The sequence below is a fragment of the Lingula anatina genome, chromosome 2, assembly GCF_051362555.1.
Source record: "Lingula anatina isolate TDL-2025a chromosome 2, LinAna3.0, whole genome shotgun sequence".
Lineage (NCBI taxonomy): Eukaryota > Metazoa > Brachiopoda > Lingulata > Lingulida > Lingulidae > Lingula > Lingula anatina.
Window position 1 is genome coordinate 3,505,514 of NC_141768.1, and position 27,442 is coordinate 3,532,955.

A 27,442-nucleotide genomic window follows, 5' to 3' on the forward strand; every position below is an offset into this window, starting at 1 on the left:
AATCTACAGCATAATATTTTAAATAATTAAAAAAAAATTTTCACAAATAAAAATTCCATTTAGCATCCCTTTACAATTGCTATACTTTTACTTTACTATAGATCTCTATTTCATCCCCCTCTCCTAAAAAGGCAAAAACACAACTCACTATCAGGCAGGTATTGCACAAGCATTGTCATGCTGTCTCCACATTGCCTCAATACTATGGCAGCCTGGGTCTCATTGGCAGTTCTTAAACTCAGACCACACACCTGGAAACAAAAACCCCAAAACATCATTAAGATCCAAATTATTTATATAAAGCAAATGTTGTCTTGGATTGCTTTTTATGTTTAAAGATATCCAAATAAATAACAGAGTAACCCCTGAATTGCTTTTATTCAAGTTCCTGACAATGAAACATATTTTCAGGGTAAAACTTAGGATTCATTTAAAGGACTGCATTTCATGTGGTAACTTTCAAAACCTGCATTAACATACCACTTATATGCTGTTCCACAGATATTGTATACTGCAGTGTAATTGTGTTGACCTTCCCAAAGAAATCAACTTACTAATGGAATATTACCAATCCGTAAATTGTAGTTATGCTGTGTATATATATATATATATATATATATATATATATATATATATATATATATATATATATATATATATATACAGCATAACTACAATTTACATATATATAAAAACCCTCATACAGTTTTTATAACAAAAGAACCTATTGCTGACATGAAACTTCTACTAACCTCCAGAATCTGGTCTCCAACTTCCAGACCATAGTGCTCGGCCAGGCTGTTCTGTCCCACGGAAGATATAAAGATGCCGCTGCCATTCTTCCCTGGCTTGATTTGAATACCCAGTGGTTGAAATGTTTTCTCAATGCTGATATGTCTGGTCTCCCCAATCTCAGGTCTAAAGAAATTGAGAACAACATTTTAAGAAATAACAAATTGTGTGCCTTGTAAATTTGCACTAACTATAGACCTACCATACTTGATATATAGAGCTACAGTGCAAACACTGTCATATTCACTTCATCGTGCTTTTATTAGAGTTAATAGTCAATTGATACCTAATGAAAGTCACCAATATCAACTGCATATCAAACTTTTGTTATATCAGTTGCTCTGTAATCTGTAGTCTGACATGACTTTTGCTACAAGTCCTATGTTTTAGCTTACTTCTTTCTTGTCCTGGGAGGTTCAACGGAAGGAATGGAGCCTGTTGAGCTGTTAGTGCCAGGATGTTCAAGGTGTAAATATGGTGACATGGGACTGCTGCGATCTGACACTGAAATATACCGCAGTCAAATAGAAATTCTACATTCTAATACAATGAAAAGTTTCCAAAAGCAAACTAGGGAAAATGGACTCAGTGTGATGGGACACAGAAATATATCAAAGCTGTGGACTTATATCCTAATAATTTTTTTCATTTTAAGAATAAACTACACAAACATCAAACTACTGATTTCACTCACACTGTCACACACATACAAACTTTCTTCTCTTAGTTACTTTATAATAGACTGAGATTTCAGATTTTCACACAGTAAGACAATGTACTTTTCACTTACAAGAGCCAGCAGACCAAATGATCTTGCTGACGGAATTATTGACAGAATCTTGCGAAGGAATGCGAATGCGAGCAGTGTGATGCGGGTGATGATGGCCTCGTTTTGGGAAGGTTGAGAAACCATCGCTGTGCTCCAACTGTCCACTGCTGTGGTACGCTTTAGGAGCAGAGACGCCTCCGTATGGAAACTGTTCCTCGCTTGGGGTCGGGGTGGCTCTGTCCACTGTACTGCTGCTCTGTTAACATCAATACACATGCATATGGTTAAACAAGACGCAATATCAATATGGTAAAACATCATATATTCACCCAATACCAATACGGTTAAACATCATATAATCACCCAATATGTACATAACACATTTTAAATAGTGCTTGCATGGGCAAAATGTTTGACTTTCATGGTTTCACAAGATTACAGGAGGAGGCCTCACCAACTGTTAATTTCTCCTTGCTTCCTCTAACATGGTTTCAGTATTTAAATGCTGAAAATTTTGACCAACTGATATGTGAGCCCTATTAGCTACAGGTTTTCAGCCATATCAATTATCTGATCCAAAGGAACATTCCTTCAGGCAAACAGAAATCCACTGTATATTTATAATATTCTATAGCCTTAATAACACTTCACAAAGGCAGAAACCATAACCAAAGCAAGCAGAACAATTAGGAAATTTAAACTTACAAATGATGGCGAGGGAGATGTACTGTACGGTTCATGGCGTATATAAGACCTCAGTGGCTCGGGACGTTGGTGAATTCCAGGAGGAGACGTAACTCGCGGGGAAGTTGGTTGACTAGTAGATGGGAAGAGAGGACCAACTGACTGAGGTTGTCCATACACATTGGGGGATGTTCGCCGATGGTGGGCTGTTGAACTGGAAACAAGAACAACAGAAATAATGGAAACTCAGATACAGAACTACTTACATGGAAACCTATTCAATATAAAGCAGAGCCCCAGTTTAACTGCAAGTAAATCTCTTAGTTTCAAGATGAGGAAGAAGCAGAGTTGAAAACTGACCTTGGAGTATATACAGGCTGTGACTTCACCATGCCTTGGTAAGAAGCTGGGTGGTACCCTGCAGCTCGTTCCTGCAGCTTGTTTGATAATGGCGAAATCTTATCTCGTGGAGAAGTTGGCTGAGTGCCGTAAGTCTTTTGTTGGTTTGGTAGGTACATGGGTTGAACCTCCAACGACCCTGGCTTTGCGATGGGACTACTGTAGGTGGCATTAATTGGGGGTCGGTGGCCTGGGCCTCGTTTGTTGGATGGCGCTGACGTTGGCCTATGTCGTGGCGAGGGATAATAATTGTTGTGTCCTGAAGTGACCGAGAAGTCCATGTCAGGTGTAGAAGTGTTTGGGTAATGAAGTGGTTCGAAACGCTTTTCTCCATCAGAGCTAATCTCGTCTACTGAACTGTGCTTCACTGTGGCTTTGGGATACTTTGGCTTGCTACTATGGCCGTGCTGTGACGATGAATGAAGTGGTTTTTGTGGGGGTTTCTCCACCACAAAACTGGGTCCGTATTTGGCAGACATGTCAGAGGAGTTCTGTGGACTATGGACTTTCACTGGGAAATGATGGGACTTGTTTGTGTCCCGTCCAATGGAAGAAACTCCAGGGATATTTTGAGTCATCTTTGGATAAGCTGATCTTGGGGATGCATATTGTTGCGGTTGCTGTTTCTGTTGCTCTTGCAGTTGTTGTTGTTGATTTGGAGTTTGCTGTGACAACATCTCTGGTATTCCTGGTCGCTCTTTTTTCTTGTGCTCCCCTGGTACCAGTGAAATGGTCCCCGCACTGGTGAATTCTAAAGCACCCCTATATTTTGGCCAGGTACCTCCATTCTCTTCAATCTTCACACGCTTTCGTTTTTCTACGCGGGGTTTGTAGTCAATATCATCCAGCACCGAATTGAGCTGTGTAAGAGCATCTTCCTCTGCAGTTTTAAGACTGGTGTCGGTGATGGCAGTGCCACTTTTGCTGAGTCGCTCTTTCTCTTGTTTATGCCTGGAACGATTCACAAGTTTGTCCCATGCTAAGGTGATGAAGTTCTCATGATGAGAACTCCGTTTCTCGGGAATATTTTCCTTGTTTTCGTCCTTCTTCCCAAACTTTCTTGGTGTGTGACCTGGAGTGGAGCACTCGGAACTCCCCGACTGAGATCCTTTATTAGAAGCACTGTTCTGCTTTGAACTGTTGTCGATCCAGAATTTAGGAAATCGTTGTGAGCCGATGGTAGTTTCTACAGTCTGAGGGGTGGCTTGTATCCCCTCCATAAGGTTTTGGTTGCTCTGGCACCCAGATGGGAGAAATGAACTTGGCACCGGAATAAACTTCTGTACATTGAGACTAAGACAATCGCTGTTGCTCTCCATAATGGACAGTACATCTGACACAGATTTTCCATCTACTGAGCGACCATTTACCTGTCAAAAGAATATGAAAATATCTTTAATAACTATTCAACATGAAAAATTTCAAAGAGGTGTTATCTAAAACAGCTTCACCTGGGCGAGGGGGCAGTTTTTGACAGGAAATGTATACTCATAAGATTTTAAGTAGGTACAAAAAGGATGTTAAACAATTTGACTTATCTCAGGATAATTTTAAATGGCAAATGTTTTTTAAATAAGAGTGAGAGAAGATTAAACATTGCAATGAATTTGGTACAGAATGCTGATATTCTTGATAATCAAGCTCCGCAATGCTACAGTTGTACTCACAGTCAAAAGACGATCTCCCACGGCCAGATTGCTCTCTCTGGCAGCAGCTGTTCCAGGCACTATCTTTCCAATGTACATACCAAGCTCTGGGTGAATACCTATCTCTGCAAATATGGACAGGGATTTGCATTCCACTTTTTAGAATAAATGCACATTAAATTTGGAGACTAAATACTGTTGAAATCATATAAAGAGGGAATAACCAGCTTTCTGATTCCAAATTGTGTAACATATATTGCAAATTCACACTCAGACAGTTTATGGTGTTTGTGCTACAAGACTACAGACAAAAGTCAAGGTATTCATTCGCAAATAACTGATAAACAGCAGACCAGGAAGTAGTATGAGGTCTTGGATAAACAATCATGGCAGGGCTTTTATATGGAGAAAACAAACGCATAGCTATACTTCTCCCACTTTCGAGTTGATTGATCCAAATATTATGAGTTTGCAGACTTTATCATAATCAAACAAATCATTCAGCATTTGGGAACAAGGTATATCACGTAATGACTGGTTTCTTAAAATTATCCACATGTGAAAATGAAACTAGCTTACGCTTGTTGCCAGATATGTTCAAATGCACTGGTTGTACTGCTTTAGTGGTGCACTTTCTTCGACGAATGACCTGAAAAAATAGGAAATAAAGAATAAGATAAAAATCTAATAGCAGAAATCTAGAAACGAGTATTAAGTCAAATTAAATAATAGGAATATAGACTTCACCGAAGACCACAGAGAAATTTGATTTTTCTTACAAAAGGAAACAGATATGTGAATTGTGTGTGTGTGTGTGTGTGTGTGTGTGTGTGTGGGGGGGGGGGGGGGGGGGCACCCTGAAAATTGATGATGAAAAAAAAAATGCATCCCTGGGAAAAAATCATGCATAAAGCACTCACTGGACAGAGGTAAGTTATCATAATATTGGGGGGGGGGGGGGGGGGGGGGAGTACAGGAACCCTGCTGATCCTGAATTATTGATCTGACAGCCACGATACATTCACAACTGTTCATCCATCCACTCACAATTGGTATTGATTCAGTATGTTCTGCTTCTTGAAACCTACAGACCTTCCTCTGGGAAATAATATTGATCATCTAAGTGACAACATTCATTTTCAATGACCTATGTTCCCAGAACCGACACAGTCTTAAGAATGGGCTACATTGTGCTGAAGTTACACTGCATTAACCTGAACGTTTCCTGCTCAGCTAAGAAATTTCCCTGGAGGAATCATGGCCATGAAAATTATCATTTTCTGTTGATGATTGGCACCAAACAGTATATCATCTGAGATTTTTGACTTGGAAATCTGACAAAAATATGTCAGCATGTTGGGTTTTACAGTGATAATTAATGTTTTTCCCTATACAAGGATACAATAGTTTGAAGTATGAGGGTGTTGTAAGTTGAAAAATTGAACAATGCATTACTATGAAACTAAAAGTTATTTTTTGGTGCTTATGCAAACATGTGTATAAAATTCTCTTACACTATCTTCAGAGAACTGCTCCTCAACATCCATTCCCCATTCATAAATTATAAAAGAAGACTTGAACTATTGATGATGCAGAACCCATGTGCTCTTCCATAACCTGTATTCTCTATTTATCAATGGGGGCAAATATAAAGAAGTTCACCCAATGTTAAAATGTATAAAGGTACACCAGGGACAGGGAAGGTAAATAACAGTGTTAAAAGTGAGACATTCCCCTCCATGTTCATACAACAAATGTACAGGAGGCCAGAAAACTGCAAAGTTTAACATATAGTCTCTCTCTCTCTCTCTCTCTCTCTCTTTCTCTCTCTCTCTCTTCATTTGTGCTTCTATAAATTATGCTTCTATAAGACTTAGTTATTTTTACCAATATCCAAACATTCTCATCTTTTACTCCACATTTGAAGGAAATGTTGCATTCAACCCTTGGCAGCTTAGAAAGGACTCACCATATTGAGAATGCCTCCTCCATTTTGTATAGCCTGCACAGCCACCAGTCTGTCTGCATTTGTCACATCAACATTGTTCACCTTCAAGACTACATCATTCACTCTGAAATTAAAGTTTTAATATTTTTTTCAAATCATATAAATGATGCTTAATGTCTTGGTGCAAGTGTTACATTTATTTTCATGAAAAAGAAGTGAAGTTGACACATTTCTCGTTTTAAGGTAACAAGGCAAACCAATAAGATCTACCCAAGTATGACGCGCACAGTATAACTCAAGGAAAAATTGATAGTAAAACTCTTTGTCACACATTTCACTAAAGGGCAAAATAAATGAAATTCAATAGAATTTTTCCACTCACTTGAGTTTCCCATCTGCATCACTCCCTTTAGTAACACTGCCAACAAAGATGGAGTAATCACTGGGAAATCGTGGGTCATCACGCCCTCCGACCAGCTCGAACCCAAAGTCTTCGTCATTCACACCACCCTGAAGAGAAAATATCCATCTAGATTAGAACATAGTTTACTAATAAGAAATCATTACCACCAATAATCACCTCATTGTCATCAAGAATCCATTCCCGTCTCTGGCACTTTTCTCTTAATATCAACATTTCTGATAAGCACTATCTGACTGTTTGAGCCCATCACAAATGGTTAATGTTAGGTGATGATCACCCATCCTGCAGGAATAATTAGTTTGTGATTTAGAAGTCAGTTTCACACCACCAAAAATGATCTACTTTTCACAAAAATGGGAAGAACCTTAAAAGACTTATTTTGTGCTTTCAGATGACAAACCCAGCACTAGTTAAATATATTTTTGATACATTTTTCTGATATAAGTGGATGAAATGGTTCTTTACAGTCTTTAGAAAATGCCTTATTCATTCTTTGCCCTTCACGTACCACATCAACCTCTAATGTTTCCGTCTCCCACTCCTGTAGATCGGTGTCTATGGCAGAATCACGACTGTGATTGTGACCAATAGCATTCAGCTGTTGCTTGCGGTTTTCTTTATCAAGCATGGCATCATAGTGCTCTCTGTAAATTTTAAAGAAGAGGAAAAAAATATGCAAAGTGGAAAGTTATATAATCTTTATCTTAAGCACTCTTGAAAGAGTTTACAGTCTTAATCTTAAGTACTCTGGAAATAATTCACAAAAAGATTATCACAATTTTTTTTACAAATAAGTTGTTTGGCATGCTAAATCACAATGCTCCTTGTCATGGTGCATTACATAAAAACTATGAACAGGTTTTAAAAAATCTGGAATTGCCATTAAAGCAAAGAAACCAGTTCTTACTTTATTGTCTTCAGTTCCTTCTCCTTTTTACTCTTATCCTTCTTAAGCTCATCAGAATCTCTAAGAGCTTCTCCAAGTTCGCTTACTAAGCGATCACGTTCACGACGGAGCTGATCACAAAGTGCTCGCATGCTCTCGCGTTCCAGAACAATTTTGTCTCGCTCACTGAATGCCCAGTCTCGGCGGTTTTTGGCAGTCTCAGCTTCCTTTCTGACTTCTACATGCAAAAATTAAATTAAAACATTTTATCACCTTACACTTCACCATTTATAATATTCTCGTAACAGTTGTTTATTAAAAAGACAAAACAATGGAAAAATTGCTCTTCCATTTAACTACCCCCCACCAAGATATACGCACCAATATGTAATATTTAATATATTTTAGAAAATACTGGGAAATAATGGATCTCGTTACATTAACAGGCTATCCCACTGTCTAACAGCTGCCATTGCATTCAAACATGTTATTAGATGCTGAGTCATTGTTAAAAGATAAAATGACTCAGAAATGATTTAACTGACGTTTTGATGTTCATGCAAACTGACACTTGGACACAAATATCTTTTCTGGCAAAATTTTATACCTTTGCTACACAACCACTTATTATATGCTTCTGGCAATCCATAAAACCATTAACCAGTTATTTCAAAATGACAACAGGTTTAAAAGAACCCCTTTTTTTCTAATCACAGGATAGCAGCAAATAAATAATTGGATATAGACACCAAAGGTGTGTCTACAATGATAGTAAAAATAGGGAATATTGTGTCTATCAAATTGAAAGAGACCCAATGTCAACAATAAAATCCACATAATTTGGCTTTCATTACTTTGCAGTCATTATTGGCCTTTATAAGGTGTTAAAGCTAAGAATAAAACTCTAGTATAACAACAGTCCTGGGCTGTTCAAATACTGTTGACACCACCAGACTGTCTGTAGAGATGATGGTTAATTAAACAGTGATGAGCAGCCCTGATCAATACCAACAACACACTGATGAATACTGATAAATTAAGCCATCATATCTTGACTTGCATAATGGATATGAGATCCCCTTCACCATCCCTATGGACTTCCCCCATGGCCCTAATGATGAAGTATTTACATAGCATAACTGCCCTGGATGTGACTAGACCAGTGTGTCTGTGTATGAAACAGCAACTGATCTATGTAACAACTGAGAAACTTTTTGTACCCGACCTACATATGTATTAACCACAAAAAAAAAAAAAAAAAAAAAAAAAAAAAAAAAATAATAATAATAATAATAATAATAATAATAATAAATAAATTTGACTAAAGTAAAAGAAAACTGAAATAAAATCCTTGGGCATTTTCTCCAAAAAGTAATTTTGAATCTTAAAATAAATTACATTGAGTCATTGACTACACCCAGCAGCATAACGGTTAAGAGGGAGTTTTTGCGTCATGACAAAAAACAAGATTGGCCTCTAGACTTGGATGATGTACATCAGTCATGCATGATCTCATATTTTTGCCCCCTCTGTAAGCGTGTCTCAAACCCCTGGATAAAAACAGCCTGTGACTCATCCTACACAGTATTATCTGATCAACTTTAATTATATCTAAACTCCACTGGCCATTTGTCTTCTCTGCAATTAACAGTCTAATGATATGCCAGGCAAGCACTTGAGACACTTGCCATTACCAATCAGGGGTTAATTGTTCTGTACATGCAGTATATCCTCAGCTGTCACTGGTCTGGGGACCATCATATCATATCATAGTGACAATTTAGCCAAATGATAATAAGCCAGGAAATAATTCAAATTTGAAACCTGACCCAGTCAAGGATAAGTATTAAAGGCATGGAAAATTTGGTATAGTTATTGACTAAATGATGGAAATTCTTAGTGTATTTTCATTCAATCTCTGTAGCAGCCACCAAGACAATAATTCTCATATTATATTATTCAACAATAATATAACATTGACTTCTACAAGAAAACTTTGACATTAAGATGGTGACCATAAAGTTATCCTTCTTGCATGTCACTTCACAGCTAGGTCATAAAGGTTAACTTATGAAGGACTTTGAATAAGTTTACAGCCAGGACAGTCCATTCACAAAGATTACCTACTTCATTGCAGCTAAGATATGTTTCCGGCTATAAACTGATATACTTCAAAGGTCAAATGTATTCTACTACAAAGTAAGAGGGCACTTGAAGGCAACTGACCAAAACAGAGTTGGTCTATGACTCATCTCAGTATCAGGGTTGTGGACTTTCTTTTGTGTCAATGGTAATTCCGGATGACAGCCATTTATGCTATTCTACTCTAATTCCCCTGCAGATTTGAATTGCTCATTTTTTTAAATGAATAATAGCACTTAACAAAGATCCCCAGGGCAACTTACCTTCCACGTCTTCCTTTAGTTTTTCAATCTCCTTTTTCATCTCTGCTTCTTTAGTGGAATATTCTTTTTCATCTGCCAGTTTCCATGTTTCACGTATAATGCGATCTCGCTGTTCTAATGCTTCATGGCGTTCTTTCCGTGCCACATTTCGCTCGTGTGTTAACATTTCAACGTCTCTGCGTACCTCATCTCTCTCTTTCTGTACTTCAATCTTTGCAGTGACAATATCACCGTATTTGACACGGACATCGTTGCACTCTTTAATAGCTTTGTCACGATCATGTAATGCCGATGTGATCTCATGGCGCAATGTTTCTATTTCATCTCGCAATGTTTTCTTGTCTTTTTCATAAACTTCTCCTTTCTTATTTGCCTCATTAAGTTTATCTTGCAGTTGTTCCATTTCTTTGTGTACCTGCCCTCTTTCAGACATCACTAATCTGTACTCCTCTATGGCTGCATTCCGCTCTTCCGTTAGGCGAGCTATTTCTTTGGTTACTCGCACAACAGATTGGTTTGCCTGTTGTTGGGTCTTGCTTAACTGTTCTCGCAAGTCTTCCACTGTACGCAGCGATTTGTCCCACTGCCTCACAACATCAGTGCATTGTTTTTGAAGTGCTACTCGCTCTTTGATTGCGCGATCTCGCTCATTACATACATCCGTGTATTGTTTCTTAAGTCGCGCATTCTCCTCTTGCACAGATTCTAATTTGTGAATGGCAATATCACGTGTGGACATTAAGTCTGCGTATCGTTTACTAAGGGACTCGTTGTCCTTTCTGATTGCTTCATATTTTTCAATTGCAGTATCATACATGCGTGTGAGAATTTCATTACTACCACTTTCTGAAATGACTTCACGCTGTTGTTTTCTGAGTTCTTCAATTTCGTGTTTATTTTCTTCTCGTGATTCTTGAAGGTCAATCACCTCTTGCTGTAACCGTTGTTTTTCTCCTTGTAATTCACTAATTTCTTGTTTCTGAGCATGCAGCTCAATACGTGTGCCTTCAAGCTTGTCCACAGAGATACGATGCTCATTACGATAGTAATCACTCTCCCTGACGGCCTTGTCACACTTATTCATCGTAATGCTCAACTGAGTCTTCATCGTTTGAAGTTCGTTCATTGCAGTATCACACTGGGTCTTTAACCAATCATAATCTCGCACCAAATGTTTGTCAGTCACATTCTTAGTGTCGCCACTGCCCAGAGAAGCCATTTTGGAATAGGAGTCTAACTGGGACTGTGTCTTCTGCAGTTCCTCTTTCAGGTGGTCCCTATCTTGCACCACTAATTTCAACTCCTGTTTCAGGAGATGAAGGTTGGATTGGTTGAAGTCATAGTCATGGGATGGCGGTCCATTACGCCTGTATGAAGATGACGGATAGGGAGCATCCTGACTACTACTGTCATCCTCTGCAAAGAGAAGGTGGAAATGAATTAAAGATGGTGAATACAATTCTGATTACCAGCTTACGAGTGGCGGATCAATGCATTTCCCACAGGGACATTCACTGCCTCCTGCTGCCAGCAAATGCCAGCTCAATTATGGAAGACACACAAGTCTATGTTCAATAATCCTGATATTTTCCACCCTACTCTATTGGAGCAAGTGTAATCATCTGTGAATCCCCACTTTTTGCTATAAAATCAAGAATATATGACCATTACATCTGACCATTTTTAAATTATCCATTATTGAAGAAACTGTTAGTAAGGTCTTCTATTGATTCTTCTTAAAACAAAATAAATTATCATGCATTTAGACTAGCCAATTAAAATAAATTTTTGCTACAATTTTACTGTAAGTATCCTGGTCAAATGATGTTGCTATGCAGATAAAATATGCCCTACAGAAGTTCATCACTGCCAGCTAACAGAAGAAAAAAAATCAATGTGTGTTTTTGTGTTTGACATTCACCTACTGTTGTATCAGAAGTACTAAGACAGACGCAGGTGCCTGGCAGTCTGCCGCAGTCTACCAACAGCTGACACCAGACTATCACACCAATAAGCTGTTCCAAGAACTCATTTTCTTCAAGAGTATATTCATTATTATATTTACAATAAACATGGACTTGTTTTATAGACTGTAGTCTTATGTCAATTGATGCTGTCATGTAGCAAATAAGAGATTTAATATCCAGGAAATACAAATTGTGTTACATACATGTGGACAGCAGGTTATTTGCCCAGAAATCTGTTGTGCTAAAACAACACACTAAGGATATGTAAATAACAAATAACCATTTGCCTGCCATGTGTAAACCCTACCTTGAAGATTCCACAGGACTATTGTAGAAACCAAACTACTTCACCAAAACCTCCAACACTAATACCTGGACAAGTGTGATGCATGTATTATCTTTGACCTTTCACCAAAAAGCATGTTCACATCAGGTTTAACTTTCACCTCCACAAACTACTAACAGAAGTCATGTGACTACATAACAGAGTGTTTAAGTTTAAGGTATAATATGGGCCCTATGTAATGTGGTCTTCTGATGATGTCATGTACACAGTTTAAGTCTGCCTTGATGTAAAGACACCCAATAAACTAATGTACAGGATCACAGGATGAAACCCAGCACTCTAATGGGGTCTTGTAGATTTTGACATTGAAATGCAAGCAGCTATTGAAACTAGTGGTCATCAAGAGAGAATGATGCAGGGTCACACTTGGAGTTCTGTTCAATTTAAAACAGTTACGTCACCCAGGAAATGTAGGCTAATTGAATTGTGATCAATGAGGGCAGAAATGAGATGATTACAGACGCAGACTCCACACACCCTCCACCCTAAAACTGATATATCTGCCCTTATCCCCCCCCCCCATTATTCTGACTTAACCCCTATCCTTCCCATTACCCAACTTCCACACCTCAGATTGAATTCAATCTCGCCATTAAACATGTATCCATAGAGTCTTACTATTATTACCAATCGAAACACAGCCTGTTACACTGGTAAAAACTCTCCCCTTTCCTCTGGGTTAACGCATTGGGTAATGCACTCAACTCTAGATACACAGATCATCTTCTTAAGTCCATGTCATTCACCTAGTGTCAAGTATTGTACAATATAGAAGATACCTTTACTTGTAAGTTCAGCAATACTTCAATATATCAATATAACCACATGTATACACCTGAGCCCCAGGTTAAAGTCCACTTGAAATCCATGAAGACAGCCTAGTAATGACTGGGATACACTTACCTGGGCTGGGGTTACTTAGCACTTCAGCCAATGACTAAACCTTAATCATCCTCATTGAAACATTAATTAGCTGATTGCAGTTAATTTAGTGAACAATATAACTAAATAAATGGCTATTTGGCTGAAGTAAACATGAAGAGGGTATGACCATCCTCTCTCTCCCCCCCCCCTTCACCCCTACGCCCATCCTCACAGACAATATCTACCTGACTTGACCAGTTCCATGTTAACTCTGCTGCCAGGTTTCATGGTCCATGATAAAAGCACTTGTTATTGACTCCTCTAGGTTTATAACTATATAAGCCAGCTGTATTGAGCTGAATCTGTTGACAGAAACCAAGAGTCTGTTTGCTGTCACTGCTGATGCCAGGTGATTCCTGATGCCAGGCGGCCCAGCTTCAAAGGTGAGAACTCCATATACACACACCCAACAGATGAGAGTGGGTGGAGATCTATTTAACAGTTAGATCCACACACAACAGTGCATGTAATATTAAGTGTTAAAATGAAAATGTTGTACAAAAACCCTGTCGAGGTTTATCTAATCAATACTAACAAAGGACACATAATACACATAACCCAACCTGTCTCGCCAAGGGTTTCTACAGGAAATGCAACAATCACTAGACTTACACACAGACCATGTCGTCTGTTTTTACTACATTGTTCCCTTATTTTACCTGTCATTTTCCCCGGCTGGCTGCTTCATAATGGCTCCCACCAATCAATGGGGCATTACCCATAGCCTGCAGTGCCCTTTTGGGTTTAAAAAGAATATTCATAACCCACTCCTCTTGCCTTGGCACCCTGACCTCAGAAAGGGTCTCTCTCACTCATTATATCCAGTCTGGGGGGAGGAGATCCCGGTTATAAGAATTGATAAATGTACCTATACTGATATTGTGGCCAAGCTGCACCAAGGTTATTATCAACTCTTTTGGAAACTAGGTTATTGGCAGGGAAACCCCAATAAGTACAAAGAATGATTTATAACGACTATAATAATACATTATTTATGTTCTTAAAGCCACAATGTGAACTGAAATTTCATTAATAACCCACCTATGATGTGAACTAAATGCTACATACACATATCATTTGAACAAGAGCTGTTAACTTTGATGCATTTTTGACTTGGATACTACCTTTAGAAATCTTAATACTTGTGACTTTTATTTTTTCTTTTATGGTCTTTTCTTGGCTTATCAGATTTCACGAACCAGGTGATTTTTTGGTCATCATACCATCATCATACATCATATACAATTTATTACATGATAAGGGGAAAGAAAATGGCAACTGCAAAGAAATGTTTTTTTCTCAAGGTTTTATAGCTGTTTTTTAAAATCATTTCTCCTTCAAAGTGTCATTTACCACCTTCTCCCTACTGGAATCAGTGTCACATCTTAAGATTTATGATCACTGTGATATTAATGTAGTCTCCGAGACAGCCTTGCAACATATTTTTATTTAACTATTAATCATTATTAACAAGCACACATTTCAACTAGGACAGCATTAATCATGTATGTAACACTATTTAACCAGTCTTCATTTCAATATTTCATAGCGTTTTTTCATCTTCTATTTTCTCATAAAAGTGGGACAAATTAATTTTTTTTTCATAAAAGTGAAGCAGATTTTTCATTTCAATATCTATCTGGTAACTGGTATAAGCTAATATTTTGTCTGTATGTTGTGTAATGTTGCCAAGAGCCTGGGTGGCATGGCAGCTACCACTATCAAGTGACTGACATGGCACTGCCTGTCAAATGATATGACTATATCAGTAGACAGCTAAAATGATCCTAGCTCCCATTACTACTATATAATAGGCTTGTCTAGACAAGAACTACAAAAGCCTGAAACCTGACTAACTTCAATCACATCAAATGACCGAATGCATCTACTTTCATTTATATTCCTTTACAAAAGGTTACTTGATTTAGTTGTCCAGTGACCCAAGTTTGGACAAATCACAGTCTTGAGTAGTCCTTGTCCAGATGTGCTTTTGATGAAGAGAAGAGAAGAGAGCAGGGAGGCTTTTTAATGTGAAGACAGACTGAGGACTCCAGATTAATGCATTCTAGACGTAGGCACATATCACTTTTACCTGCTGATTGCATAAATATGTAAATAACTGCAGTGTCTGCTAGAGCAAATGAGCAATGGACTAGTTAAACAAAAATATACACCAGACTGATCTTACCAAGGCAATGAATGATTGAGATGGTGAAAGCAATCTGGACTGGTTAAGTTACTGTTAAGTTGTGTATCATATATAATTTGCATGTACCACCTGTTTCAATATATACAATTATATAATTAATAATATCTCCCCTGTACCTACGTAACTGTATCATAAAACATGAACCTCAGATGTATATATATAGTAAATGTCGTACAGAGTGTGTGCATGCATGTATATGTCTGTGCACCACGTAATAAATAACACCATACACAGTTCATATCTTACCTGTATCAGGGGTATTACGGAGGACATCATCTGATGAGGATGAAGCTAGGGAAGCTGACGGTGAGCGAGAATCTAGAAAATACAAAAGGTATAATCTCTCATCAACACAGCTACCAATTTTTACCAAACAGCAGTGATAAACTAGTAAAGAGAGAGGACATGTGTCCTTACCTGGCCGACCTTCCATTATGTTATTGTCACATTTTTGTGAACTTTCCGTCTTGTCTCCAGCAGCTGGTGACATTATGTCACTAACCCCTACATTCTGCAAGCCAGTATCCATATAAACCACTGGCATAAGCCACAATATTACACAAATACCAAGTCAGAGACTGGAAAATGTTTAAGTACTGGTCACAAGAAAAAAACTACAGAAAAATCAACAACATTCTGTTTTTGTGTAGCATTCCCAAAGTTGTCCGTAGAGCAATACCACCTTAGACGAAAGTAGCAACGTGACTTCTACATGTGTAAAACCTAGCCTTTTAACAACAACCCCGTGTGTGCGTTTATGTGAGTGTGAACCACGTTCAAGGTAGCACACAGCCAATCAATCTGTGATTTGTTTCTAACCCCGTGTGTCTCCAGTCCACAGAGGTGCCCCGGGCTGGATTAAGAGACAGGATTAAGGACTCTAGTGACGGGAGATAACTTATCACCTTTGCTTGAAAGTAAACACAGACGATTTCCTGTACCAGGAGAAAAAGCATGCCCCCTTCAGAGCTGTCCTCACTGACTGGGGTGTAATGTTACTAGGTCTTATATAAACTGTACAACCAGGTGATGAATAAAAAATAGTCTTGACACCTTTTTAAAGACAACTTTAGCATGAAGTATATAACTTCTGGATTGTGTCAAGGCAACTTCTTTTTCTGGTGTCAGGGTTATGCGACATCAGCTTTTAGGATTGTATAAATGCCTTGTTTTTTAATTTAACTTAATACTGAATAAAAATTAAAAAAAAAAAAAATTTAACAATGATCAGTAGCAAGACACTGGTAAACAAATTTATCACCAAGAAGAATACCTACACACACACATACATGCATACACGATAAATGTCACAACAAAGAAGAGTGAATTTAAGCTTTAAGCCCAAATCATTCAAATAACCCCACAATTTATATCCAAGACCCTACTCATACTTCCGCCTGTAGCTGACAGCATGAAAACAAATAGTTAACCATGGCAGCGGCTTGCTAAGCACAGTGGCACATATTGGTACCCTGCTACCTCAAGCCACATGTGCTGTCACATACTGTCAAACACAAGCTGCTGTCATAACATTTGTCACATAGACAACTTCATGGAGATGTCAACTTCAGTTGACAGAAAAAGGCCAAAAAGTTATCTGGAGAAAAATATACTAAAAATTCTTCGACAGGGCGGTAGCCTGATAGCCCAGGGCTGGTAGACTGCTAGGTCGGGCTACCAGTTTTTGCCTATATATATTTTTGTATTTATTTAGTTAAAATGTTAAGGCCCATTTCTTGTCATTTATAAAAGCTTAACTTAAGTAGTATGTTGTTTTTACTTTTTTAACCAATGGAAACTATCGTCATCGGCCAACTTCATTGTACGCCAATACGAATCAAACTTCTGCACTGCATGGGTTATGCAAAATTTGAGAATGTAGGAAACTCCACATGGAGTGGAGTTAACTTTTTAGCCATAAGGGTGAACTGCGGAGGACGATTCCCATGACTGAAATCGGGATAACAATTATATTGGTTGACATATTGGACATAGTAATCACAAAGTCTTCAAAGAAAGTATGGGCAAATTTAAGGGTTAAGAGAAGCTGTATAACCTGTATACCATGACCCTATTGACCAACTTTGTAGTATTATAAATTGATTATTTAAAAGCCATTTGAACACATTTGTTTTAAAATAAAAGTGAGCAAGTGCCATTAACTGTGTACCTATAAGGAAGGAAAGCACCATGCAAACAGATACACAGACTTAACCATTCAATCCCTTTCTATCCAGGCACCAGTTCTGTTGTTGTTGCCCCTGGCTTTAAACTGCAAGTTTCCCACAGCCCTTGTAAGCTATTGACTAGGTCCATAGATTTCTAAACCAGGTATAGGCAGGAAATAAAACAAGCTTTATAATATCACAGGTAATAGTATTGAATGGGCGTGTGGGTGTGCCATACACAGGCTTGGACAACGGGACTGACCATTGTCCACAGGTAAAGTCAAGAGGCCATTTATTTAACAGTTTCTGTATATTCTGGCAGAAGAATGAGATAGTAAACTTCTCTTGCCAGCTGTATACTCTAGAGACCACAGCAGATTGGTAATTTTGGCTTTTCACAACCCAGTTTCTAATAATTCTCAGGATCCATTTACCTTTTTTTTTTATTTACACAAGTACCCATTTCCTATAACAAAAATTATAATGAATTTGTGAAAATTGTTTTTTCATATCATTTAGTCAATAAACACAAATGGCATTCATATATTCTACAGTCACTTCTTCTAATCCAAACATTAATCACATTCAGCATTTAAAAATAAATTTGAGACCTGGAGAATTGAGTTGTGGTCCCATTACTTTTTCATCCAAGCCACAAACAACAGGGTGCCTCAGTAACACCTGACCTTTGCACACCCCAGTCCTTGTTCAAAGCTGTTTGTTTGCTGGCACCTCTATCTTAAAATACACCAGTCTGGTCTGCACCCAGCGCTAGACTAATTATCCAGCCAACAACCTCAGAGATTATGATCCCTGCTCTAATAAACACCTGTGACCACAAGCCTACACCTGCAGTCAGAATACATGCTCTTGATTTATGACTTTTTTCCTATAAAGGAAATCTTGTTGACTTTCGTGGGTGTTTTTTTTTTCATCCAGTGCCATTTCAGTCCGACTTTTCTTAGTTTGAATGTAAAATACAAGGGGCAATGTTATCAAATTATTTGAGTTATGTTCAAACAAATGAAATGCTCATTGCATTATTTCCTTATATATTTGACTTTTATCTGAATAAATGATCCCTAAATGAAAACTTAGACCCCCCACCCAAAAAAGTGTTGTCTATAAATGCTTTTAAATGGTCACATTTTATTACCATTTTACTTTGATGTTGATAAGCTCATCCCAACTTTCTAAGTGATGAGGATAATTAAGTAAATCTAAAGAGAGCAGCATTTAATCATTATCACCTGTTAAATAAATTAAAATTCAATTGGCCTAAACAAAGAAAAGGACAACACAGAAAAAACGACTTTGTCACTCCTGATGTTGCACACCTGGCAGCAGTATTAACTAGCACTTGTGGTGAAGACACCTTTGATCTAAACACAGAATCCCAATTTATAAACCTACCTGGAAACAAGGGTATAACTTGTGCAAAAATCACGGCAGACAACATGATGCTGACTTGTTGGGAAAGACAACTATTCTAAAAGCAGTCTTGGACCACTTCTGATCTTTTTCCAGGCCTGAGAGGAATATCGCATGAATATTCCCATATATTGTGATGAGAGCTGGTGCAGTGCAGCTGGTATATTACAACTTGTGGTCATCAGGCTCTTTTATCTTACATCCCATTGAATTAATGTTACCTCTTAATGCTAGTTCAGTGGTTAGAAACAAAGCCTGTTCTCTTGTAAGGTGACCTGATAAGGCAGTACGGCACACAATGGAGGGTCTGTTTCCCCCCCAGCCTGGCCCCATTCACCCCTCTGTTGTCTCTGCTAGAGTGAAAACATACCCAGACTGGATGCACTGTCTGGCCCCCTGGTACACATTATCAATACTAATAGGGACATCTAATCAAATCCAGTGGGAGAAGTTTATGCACTGGTCAATCAGAACTGTTGGACTCGAGTTCACAAGATCACTCCACTTTTTTCTGTTTAATTGGTGAATTTTGAAGCCTAAAGGTACATGGTGTGAAAGTCATTTTATTGCAGACCATCAATGTCATGCATTGGATTCATCCACTACAGCAATAAATACAATTTTCCCATGGAAGAAATGGCTCTACTTTTAATCATTAAGATAAGTTATTGCTGATAAAAACCTATTTTTTACACGTTAAGTTCTTTATTTTCAGCATCTTGGAGCCACATGGTGACATGAGTAAAGGTAATCATGCTTCAAATTCCTGTCTTCAAGAATGGTTTTCTTTCATATTCAATTTCATCTTTTTTTCAGGACATATAAGCACCGTGTTTTTTTCATTTCTTCTTTGGAAACAGACCTTTATAACCGTATTACATGACTGATCTCATTTACATTAATTCCTCTTAGCTTTAAAAGCAATATTCGTCAGTCTACAAAAAGTGCCGTACTAATGTAAGGCATTCACCTTTACTGTCAACAATATCCAGAGCACTTTTACTGACATCAAAGTGACAAGGGAGGGTGAAAGGGGAAAAGTCCAGCTCCATAAAAAATAAATAATAATAATAATGAAGTAATAAAACAATAAAATAATAATAAATGTAATATCACTTTGATGAATGCCATTCCCATGAAATGAAGAGACCCAAATAATGGCAATATCATTACATTCAAAATATCACGAAAAGAAAATATACATGACAGCCAGTCACCTAACGGCCTAGGTATCTTTCTTTTCTTTAAATTCACACAAATAAACTCATCTCTCAATGATCCAAAGCCTGAATAGCCTGTCTCTCCACTGCCATGACCTTAACTCTGACACCTAGGAGAAATCTGAAGACTAAAACACATACCCACCCATCTAAGAAAAGACATACGATGACTTAAATTATTATCTTAAAAAAAAAAACAAGAAATGGAAATTGGCTTATTTGTAACCTGTTGACTGAAAAAGTTCATTTCTAACAGATGTTAATGTGATACCTAGACTAATAAACCACCTGTTGTCATCACTGCCTGGAGGTTCAATTCACAGTGACAGCCCTGGACATGTTTAACAAAGAAAAAACTTAAAACTTAAAACAGTTTTATTAGTCATAAAATAGGGTTAGTCATAAATGTGTTAAAATATCAGGATTAAATTATCATGTTTGACATGGTCATATTTGCATCTGAGACATTTTGGGAGAGGTACCTCAGCGGAATAAAGATAGACCCAAACGCTGTGTGTGTTAAATGTATGTACTTTTAAGCAGAAAATAAAATGTAAAATTGATTCTGAGGAGAAAGACATCTAAAAAATAGCTATATGGTACACAGACAGTGTTTAGGCATAAAAACATGACAGAAATTGCTTCTAAATCTTGGAAGAGATTTTCTTAACATTTAGTTGCCTGCTTGCTCATACATATATTAAAACACAAGCTAATTATTTCAATTTCTGTAAAAACTATCTGATATATGGTGGTGCTTGATAAAAACATGTTTGTCTGGGATTTAAATCAAGTCCTTTTAAATCCCATTTTAATTACCTTTGACCTCCCACGCTCCCTATTTATGGGTTGCATAAATAACACTCAACCAAACAAACTTATTCATTAAATCTTATCTATCATTCAATATCAGATAAGGCACTTAAATTATAATGCTGTCTGTAGCTTAATACTCTCCGCATGTAAACAAGGTCTGGGCAATATCTACTTTCTCATTATAGCTTGAAGAGATAGTGAAAAGAGATAAATCTTAAATTAGAATACAAGTGTATTTCGCAGCAGTATAACATGTACAACAGTGCTGCCATCTCGGGGCAAAATAAAACCAAGTGATGTCTTTCCTTGGAAGACAAAAAACATGTGACTCACACCCTGTGATCTGTAATATATTGATATTTGGACACGAAATGTCACCGTCTTAACAAATTCTACAGGATGTTTTCCAAATGCATTCTATTTTAAGAAAAGGTTGACTGAATTTTCATATCCTGAAATTCATGAATGCATGGACAAACTTACCAAGTAATGTTGACACAGTGTTTTATTTTACCCTATGATACAGATTACAGAATGAGTTAACCCGATTTCACTCTTGATGATGACGATATATTTACTCATAAATCTAAACTTTCTCTTCAGGACATAAAGTAGTAAGAATCACATTGAGACACAATGGCTAAATTAATGTCATGTTAATTTACAATTTCAGGGTTTTTTTTTTTAACCTGTGAGAATACCTAGACTGAAATTCAGCTTTTTAAAACTTAATATTTCTAGTTATAAATGGACCTGCATTCACGTGACTAGTAAAATTTAACTTGACAATGAGGTGTGAAAGAGAGGCCATTTTCCATATTTCCAACCAAAAACAATTGCAGAGACAAGAGGAGGTTAATCACTGTATACTTACCACTGTTATTCCTCCACAACCCTAGTACCCCTATACTATACTGTTGGTTATCTTCTACAATACTCAATAAGGTACCAAATTGTCTCAATTCCGTTTTAAAATTTTTAAATGTTGAACATTTAATGTAAAGAATTCACATGCATATACTGTTTACAAACTGTGTTGACACTTTCACAAAAAGCAGATCAACAGACAATACCGTTGTTAGGAGCTAAAATCCATCCTTTCTCAAAGCAAATATGATAATATAAACATGATCATTTTAGATGGAAACTTGTGGTTAAATTTGGCACTGGGGTGAAAAGAGATTGAAAACTGATACTTTTGTGAAATGCAAATATAAGTCTACAAGAAAGGTTAAAACACCCTTGAAATAGAGCTATATCAACCTTTGCAATCCCCCTCTATTCCTATTGCCATGAGGATGAAAATACAAACCATGAGACAAATCTACACAAAATACTGCTCAGGAAACACTGATTATGTGATGTAAACAAAAATCAGTTTTTCAAAACTGTAGTCTTAGATACAATATAATCAAAATAAACAAACTTGGCTCTCAGTATATCAGCTTCACATATTGCACATATCATAAACATGGCACAACACACACTCAGGCATACACATACATCATACACACATACACAGTGCATATTGTGCTAGAGATGGTTAGACATGATGAAACCCAGGTACAAATATTTATAATGGTTATAGTTGTGAGACTGTGATACCCCATAGGATTAACTGAGTAACAAAAAACGTGTATTCTGGGGGTAAATTTGAAAGAAAAAGGGCACTTAATATTGCATCTTAGGTGCTTACATTTTATCTGAAACAAAAATGATTAGAATTAATTGAACAAATAGAGGGGTGATTTCACAAAGGCCCTTCATTTCAAGAAAATCAACTACACTATATTTATTATAAAATATGTAATAATATGGGTGGAATACCAGGACTTAAATGTATGCAGTGTCTGTCAAACTTACCAGTTTGGGGTGGAGATTTTGTCCCCAGAAACATGACTGTTAACAAGTGTGGATAGGTGGTCTCCAGAGCCAAACACAGAGCCTGGAAGGCTTGAGGACCCGCAGCTGGCAGGACATCTAACAACTTCTCTACCTTCTCTTCTTTACTTGGCAGCTGACTTATTTCCTGGATGTCCTCGTTCCTTAAGGCGCCTGGGGACGTTTCGGTTCCTTTCAAGATGGGATACAATCTCTCTACGTCGACGGATTGCACAAATTTCGATCTGTGTTGCTGCAAAAGTTCTCGGTGCTTCTCCTCCATTCTATCCTACTCTCGCAGGCGGGGATCTGGTTGCAGTATGTGCACCCTAACTTTATCTGGAGTGTTTTTCAATGCGGACGCCTGACGCCATCATTTCTGATAATCCCCAAAGTAACTTAGTCACTTTCTCGATAAAAGTTTTAAATAGCAAAACATGTTATTCGTAACTAAGTTAACCGATAGATCAAGTCTTTAAGTGACCTGTGTCTGATCGACGGTCCTAAAAATGTCGACAGCTTCCTACTACTTACGGAATAAGGAGCTGGAGACAGTTTTTCTCACAGGACGTCGCCATTTTGATCAAGAGAACGTCAACATCTGAGCTGTCAATCATTGGAATCTAGGTCATAGCAAAAGAGGTACAGATGAAAAGAACACAGGAAAGGAATGGTAGCTAATAATTTGTAGGGATAGTTTTTCTGGCAAACATAAATTATAATCAGTTATTTCCTATTTATAACCGTGGATCAATGAGAAATTAATGAATTATCGGACTCAAGATAATGCTTTATCGTAGTCTTTTCTTGGGCAGGTGCTCGCTGCATCGTAAAGTAGTGACATCTACAATCTCACCTAACACAACCGTAACGGAACTGTCCACTTTTCAAGTCCTATTTGACTGCATGTGAACCCTATTCCAGTATCTATCAACACTTCTTTACACACATTCTAGTCTCTTATACGAAGAAAGGTCAGGTAAGTTGCAGAAATCTATAGAGTTGTTTTATAAACAATGTGCTCTATAAAAACTCGAGCGGTACCGTTCTCCTGTCTCCCGCCATTTGCCTCTTTTTGTTTGTTTTGAAAACTAATAAAAAAAACTTGTCTGCATATATTGCTTAATCGTCATTGTTCACATTTCTGTTAATTATATGTACCACTTTTTAAGCTCCAAGGGATGAATAAAGTTAAGAGTCATTTTCTTATAGTTGTTGTCCCCGCCCATCTGACTACTGCGCCCCTTCAATGCGCCGACTTGGACTCGTCCGTCAAGGTGTTGTGTCCAGTGGAGAGCAGCGGACGTAAACACTTCGAATCCTCGGATTCTGGGAATTTCAGAGATCCAAAGGTGAAGACAAGAAGACTGGAAGAATAGCCAAGTCCGCTTTAGCAGCCCAATGAGCTACGTTTGATTGCTTCACACATCATAGCAGAAATGATCGAAGGCGAAGGACACACCGGAGGAGGGGACGCAAACGTGCTGGTAGACCAGAAACAGGTGCCTCCACAGGTAAGAAGTTCGGTTGAAACTGAGTGCCAATGTTCAGGTGCAACCTGCTGCAGGATTGAATAACAACTCTCAGGCTTCTCCCGTCGCAATATGCAAGGTAGTCCGCGGGAAACTTAAGCAGGTTGGGGGGATTCAACATGGCGGATCCGGTTATTGATTTTCTTGTTTTAAGCTTGCCGCATTTTCATTCTCAGGAAGCATTTGATGATATGCAAGTCAATAAATTTATAATATTTATATTTCAGCAGAAAAGCGTAGGCTTTGCGATGCTGTATTCGTATTGATTACTGGTATATTATCATAATATTATGTCAGTTTTGGTACTCGATTCACTTTGTGTTCTGTGCATGCATGCAATTTTTTTGTTGACATATTGAATTAAAATCTTATCAGTCTTAGAACACTGAGACGGATTTGCATGTGTGATACATCAGCTACTAGACACACTAAATGGCACATATAGGCGCGTGCATGGAATCCAGTAATTTCCATAGATAAAATGCAATCTCTAGGTCAGTTTGTACTGTATAATTAATTAATTGATAATGTTATATTATACACTGTTATCATTAATGTTGCTCAAATTTTCAACCTTTGAGACCCATATTTCCTGTCAGAATGTGAGAAATAGCTCCTATTGCATGTGTTTATTAAGACAATGTTATTATTATTGTACAGTATATGTCAGTGAAACGAATTTGATGAATGCCTGTGCTTCTATGGATCAATATTTAGTCTCTATATCTATATTTTGGGAATGATAACATGCACTTTATTTGACATTTGAGGCCATGCACATAGAACTAACAGTCAGAAGAGGATTGGGACCCCTGTTACATCCTAATTACAGCAATTTAAGCCACTTAGAAGAAATTAGCTCACTCATATTCCATCTCAATATGCATGAAGGGTTTATTAGATGGAATGAAAATGTTATGTTACAGTGAATTATGGAACAGAAAGCCTGTCTTATTTAGAATTAGATGTAAGCTTGTGCAATTGTAAAAAGAGAATTGAAAGGGACTATAGCAGTGCCTTTACGACTTTCATGCATAATTTATGTAATCCATGTGCCAGCATGATTCATTCTGGTTCTAGGTGATTGATATTGATCTGTTCTCCTATAATCCCTTTCCTCTATGAAAGGAAAGATGCAATTAAGTTTCAGGTTTTGCGGAAAAGGACAGATGACAGACAGAATGTAATTGTGCAATATAGAACTGCCTTATGAAGTACATTACACATAGCCTTTCCCAAGTATAATTAATCATATATTTCCTATCTCAGGTCAGAGAGGACTGTATAGTTATCAAAGCAAAGGGAACATATAGAAAATCATCCAAAGTATAAATGGTTTTTTTCTTAAGCCACTGCGCAGATTGCTTTTAAGTATTTAGGAAGCTTTTAGAAAATGCTTTAGAAGTGGAAGATGAAATAGTCGTAGGCTTTGGTGTGATGTTCTGCCCTGGATTTCATGCTCCTAGATGTGGAAAACCTGCCCTGATTGCACTCAAGATACCTCGTAGCAGGTGCTTGCTTTCAGCCAGGGAATAGGTTAATTACTTCAAGGGAGCCTCATCTTTTTTTCATTATTGTTTTGGTAAAGAAAAATCTTGCATGTTTGTACCCCTCTTAGATATTTTTTATGAGAGCATTTAGTTTTTGTACGGAATTAACTATAAACCATGCACTGACAGTTGGGCTGAAAGTGTTGTCATGTTTTTGTTTTTTGATATCCATTCTTAAATTTCTTAGCTTTGAATGCTTACGAGAAAGTGGTTGGTGTCTAGAAGATAGTATGCCAGCTACTTTATATTTGAAGAATTCTCTTTTGCATCCATTGTATGTGCTTTGAGATGTTTGTGACTTCCTGCCTCAGTAAGCAAGAGGGGGCTGTGTGTATGCCTTGAATTCTGATGAAATTCATAAACCTCAGTGACATGAATCACATCATAGGGGCCTGCATCTCAGCAGGTGGTGGATATGTCACGTTGGAGACACTTAAAGTGTCACCAACATGGTAAGTGCCATCCCTTCACCCCTTATGCCCCCTGTGATTGCTTTGTCGACTCTGTGCAAGAGAAGGGCTGTGTTGTGTAATGCTTAAGGCAGGGGTAAATAATCTAATATTACAGGTCTGTGGAGGCACTATGGTGTAACAGATAAATTTAACTAAAGACAGTCTGTGAAATAGGTAAATATTTGCATGGCCTTAAGGTCTCGGTAGATGTATGTTGGGTCTAGGCATGGCCCCACCTTTCGCCCCTGCAACTAAAAAATGGTGTGCCAGCCGGTTTGATAAATAAAAGTAATTTCATCGTGCGCCAAGCACCTTAGTTGCTTTAGGAGTCAGGTAGAGCATGCATGGAAATAGGTCACGCTGCACTTCTCGATGACTCACCTGTCTAGATAATGTACCCTAGCAATTGCTATAGTATTATACCCAAAACCGGTTCATAATGTATTTGGATTAATGGCGCTTTAGAAGTAGCATTGCCTGCAGAATTACTTTGTGAGGGGGCTTGTTAGTAAACACCTTTCTGTTGTATTTATATGTATGCCTATGAAAAAAGGTGCTAAAATGAGGCATTTTAATTCATTCTGATGCTATTTAATTGTAATTTGACTTAGCTATTTTGCATAGGTCAATGCATATTTATTACGTTATTGTATGTATTGGTTATTGCCCTATAGTCAAGGTTATAAAGAGCCAGTCGGTATGGCTATGTCTTAAAGTTTAAGGAGACATTACCAGTGAGTGTAATAGGATAGATGACAACATTGAGGGTTAAACAAACTGACCCATGCCTCTAAGCATGGCCATATAGCAATATGTACACTGCATGTAGATAAGATTTACAGAGTTTGAAGACTTCACAAGAAGCTTATGCTTTGTGTAGAGTAGACATTTTACTCTTTTTTAAGAGAGGTAATTTCTCTTCTTATCCTTGGTAAGCTGCATCTGTTTCTATATTGAATGAAAATAAAGAAATCATACATAAATGATTGTTTT

At 37.6% G+C, this 27,442-nt stretch overlaps 2 protein-coding genes across 31 annotated transcripts in view; one reads left to right on the plus strand and one right to left on the minus strand.

Moving 5' to 3' along the window:
• Positions 1-23,523, minus strand: part of LOC106166134 (disks large homolog 5) — a 30,000-nt gene extending 6,477 nt beyond the window's left edge. The window contains exons 1-15 of one of the 4 annotated variants that reach the window (XM_013544578.3): positions 22,898-23,523; positions 15,646-15,717; positions 9,954-11,369; positions 7,570-7,786; positions 7,171-7,306; positions 6,621-6,748; positions 6,260-6,362; positions 4,870-4,939; positions 4,312-4,415; positions 2,606-4,014; positions 2,267-2,459; positions 1,583-1,817; positions 1,188-1,296; positions 753-918; positions 149-251 (exon numbers count right to left, since the gene is read on the minus strand). In XM_013544578.3, the coding sequence (XP_013400032.2) occupies positions 149-251; positions 753-918; positions 1,188-1,296; positions 1,583-1,817; positions 2,267-2,459; positions 2,606-4,014; positions 4,312-4,415; positions 4,870-4,939; positions 6,260-6,362; positions 6,621-6,748; positions 7,171-7,306; positions 7,570-7,786; positions 9,954-11,369; positions 15,646-15,717; positions 22,898-23,198 (4,762 nt within the window). In that variant the 5' untranslated portion in view covers positions 23,199-23,523. Of the gene's footprint in view, positions 1-148; positions 252-752; positions 919-1,187; positions 1,297-1,582; positions 1,818-2,266; positions 2,460-2,605; positions 4,015-4,311; positions 4,416-4,869; positions 4,940-6,259; positions 6,363-6,620; positions 6,749-7,170; positions 7,307-7,569; positions 7,787-9,953; positions 11,370-13,375; positions 13,410-15,645; positions 15,718-15,816; positions 16,085-18,980; positions 19,170-22,897 lie in introns of those variants that run through there. The other 3 variants (XM_087004277.1, XM_087004276.1, XM_087004278.1) reach the window with 3 other exon arrangements.
• Positions 23,524-23,745: 222 nt separating this feature from the next.
• LOC106166132 (uncharacterized) overlaps positions 23,746-27,442 on the plus strand; it is a 97,232-nt gene continuing 93,535 nt past the window's right edge. For 21 of the 27 annotated variants that reach the window (XM_087004247.1, XM_087004262.1, XM_087004264.1 and 18 more), the window contains exons 1-2: positions 23,748-23,894; positions 24,128-24,429. In XM_087004247.1, the coding sequence (XP_086860373.1) occupies positions 24,355-24,429 (75 nt within the window). In that variant the 5' untranslated portion in view covers positions 23,748-23,894; positions 24,128-24,354. Of the gene's footprint in view, positions 23,895-24,127; positions 24,430-27,442 lie in introns of all 27 variants that reach the window. The other 6 variants (XM_087004268.1, XM_087004270.1, XM_087004269.1 and 3 more) reach the window with 1 other exon arrangement.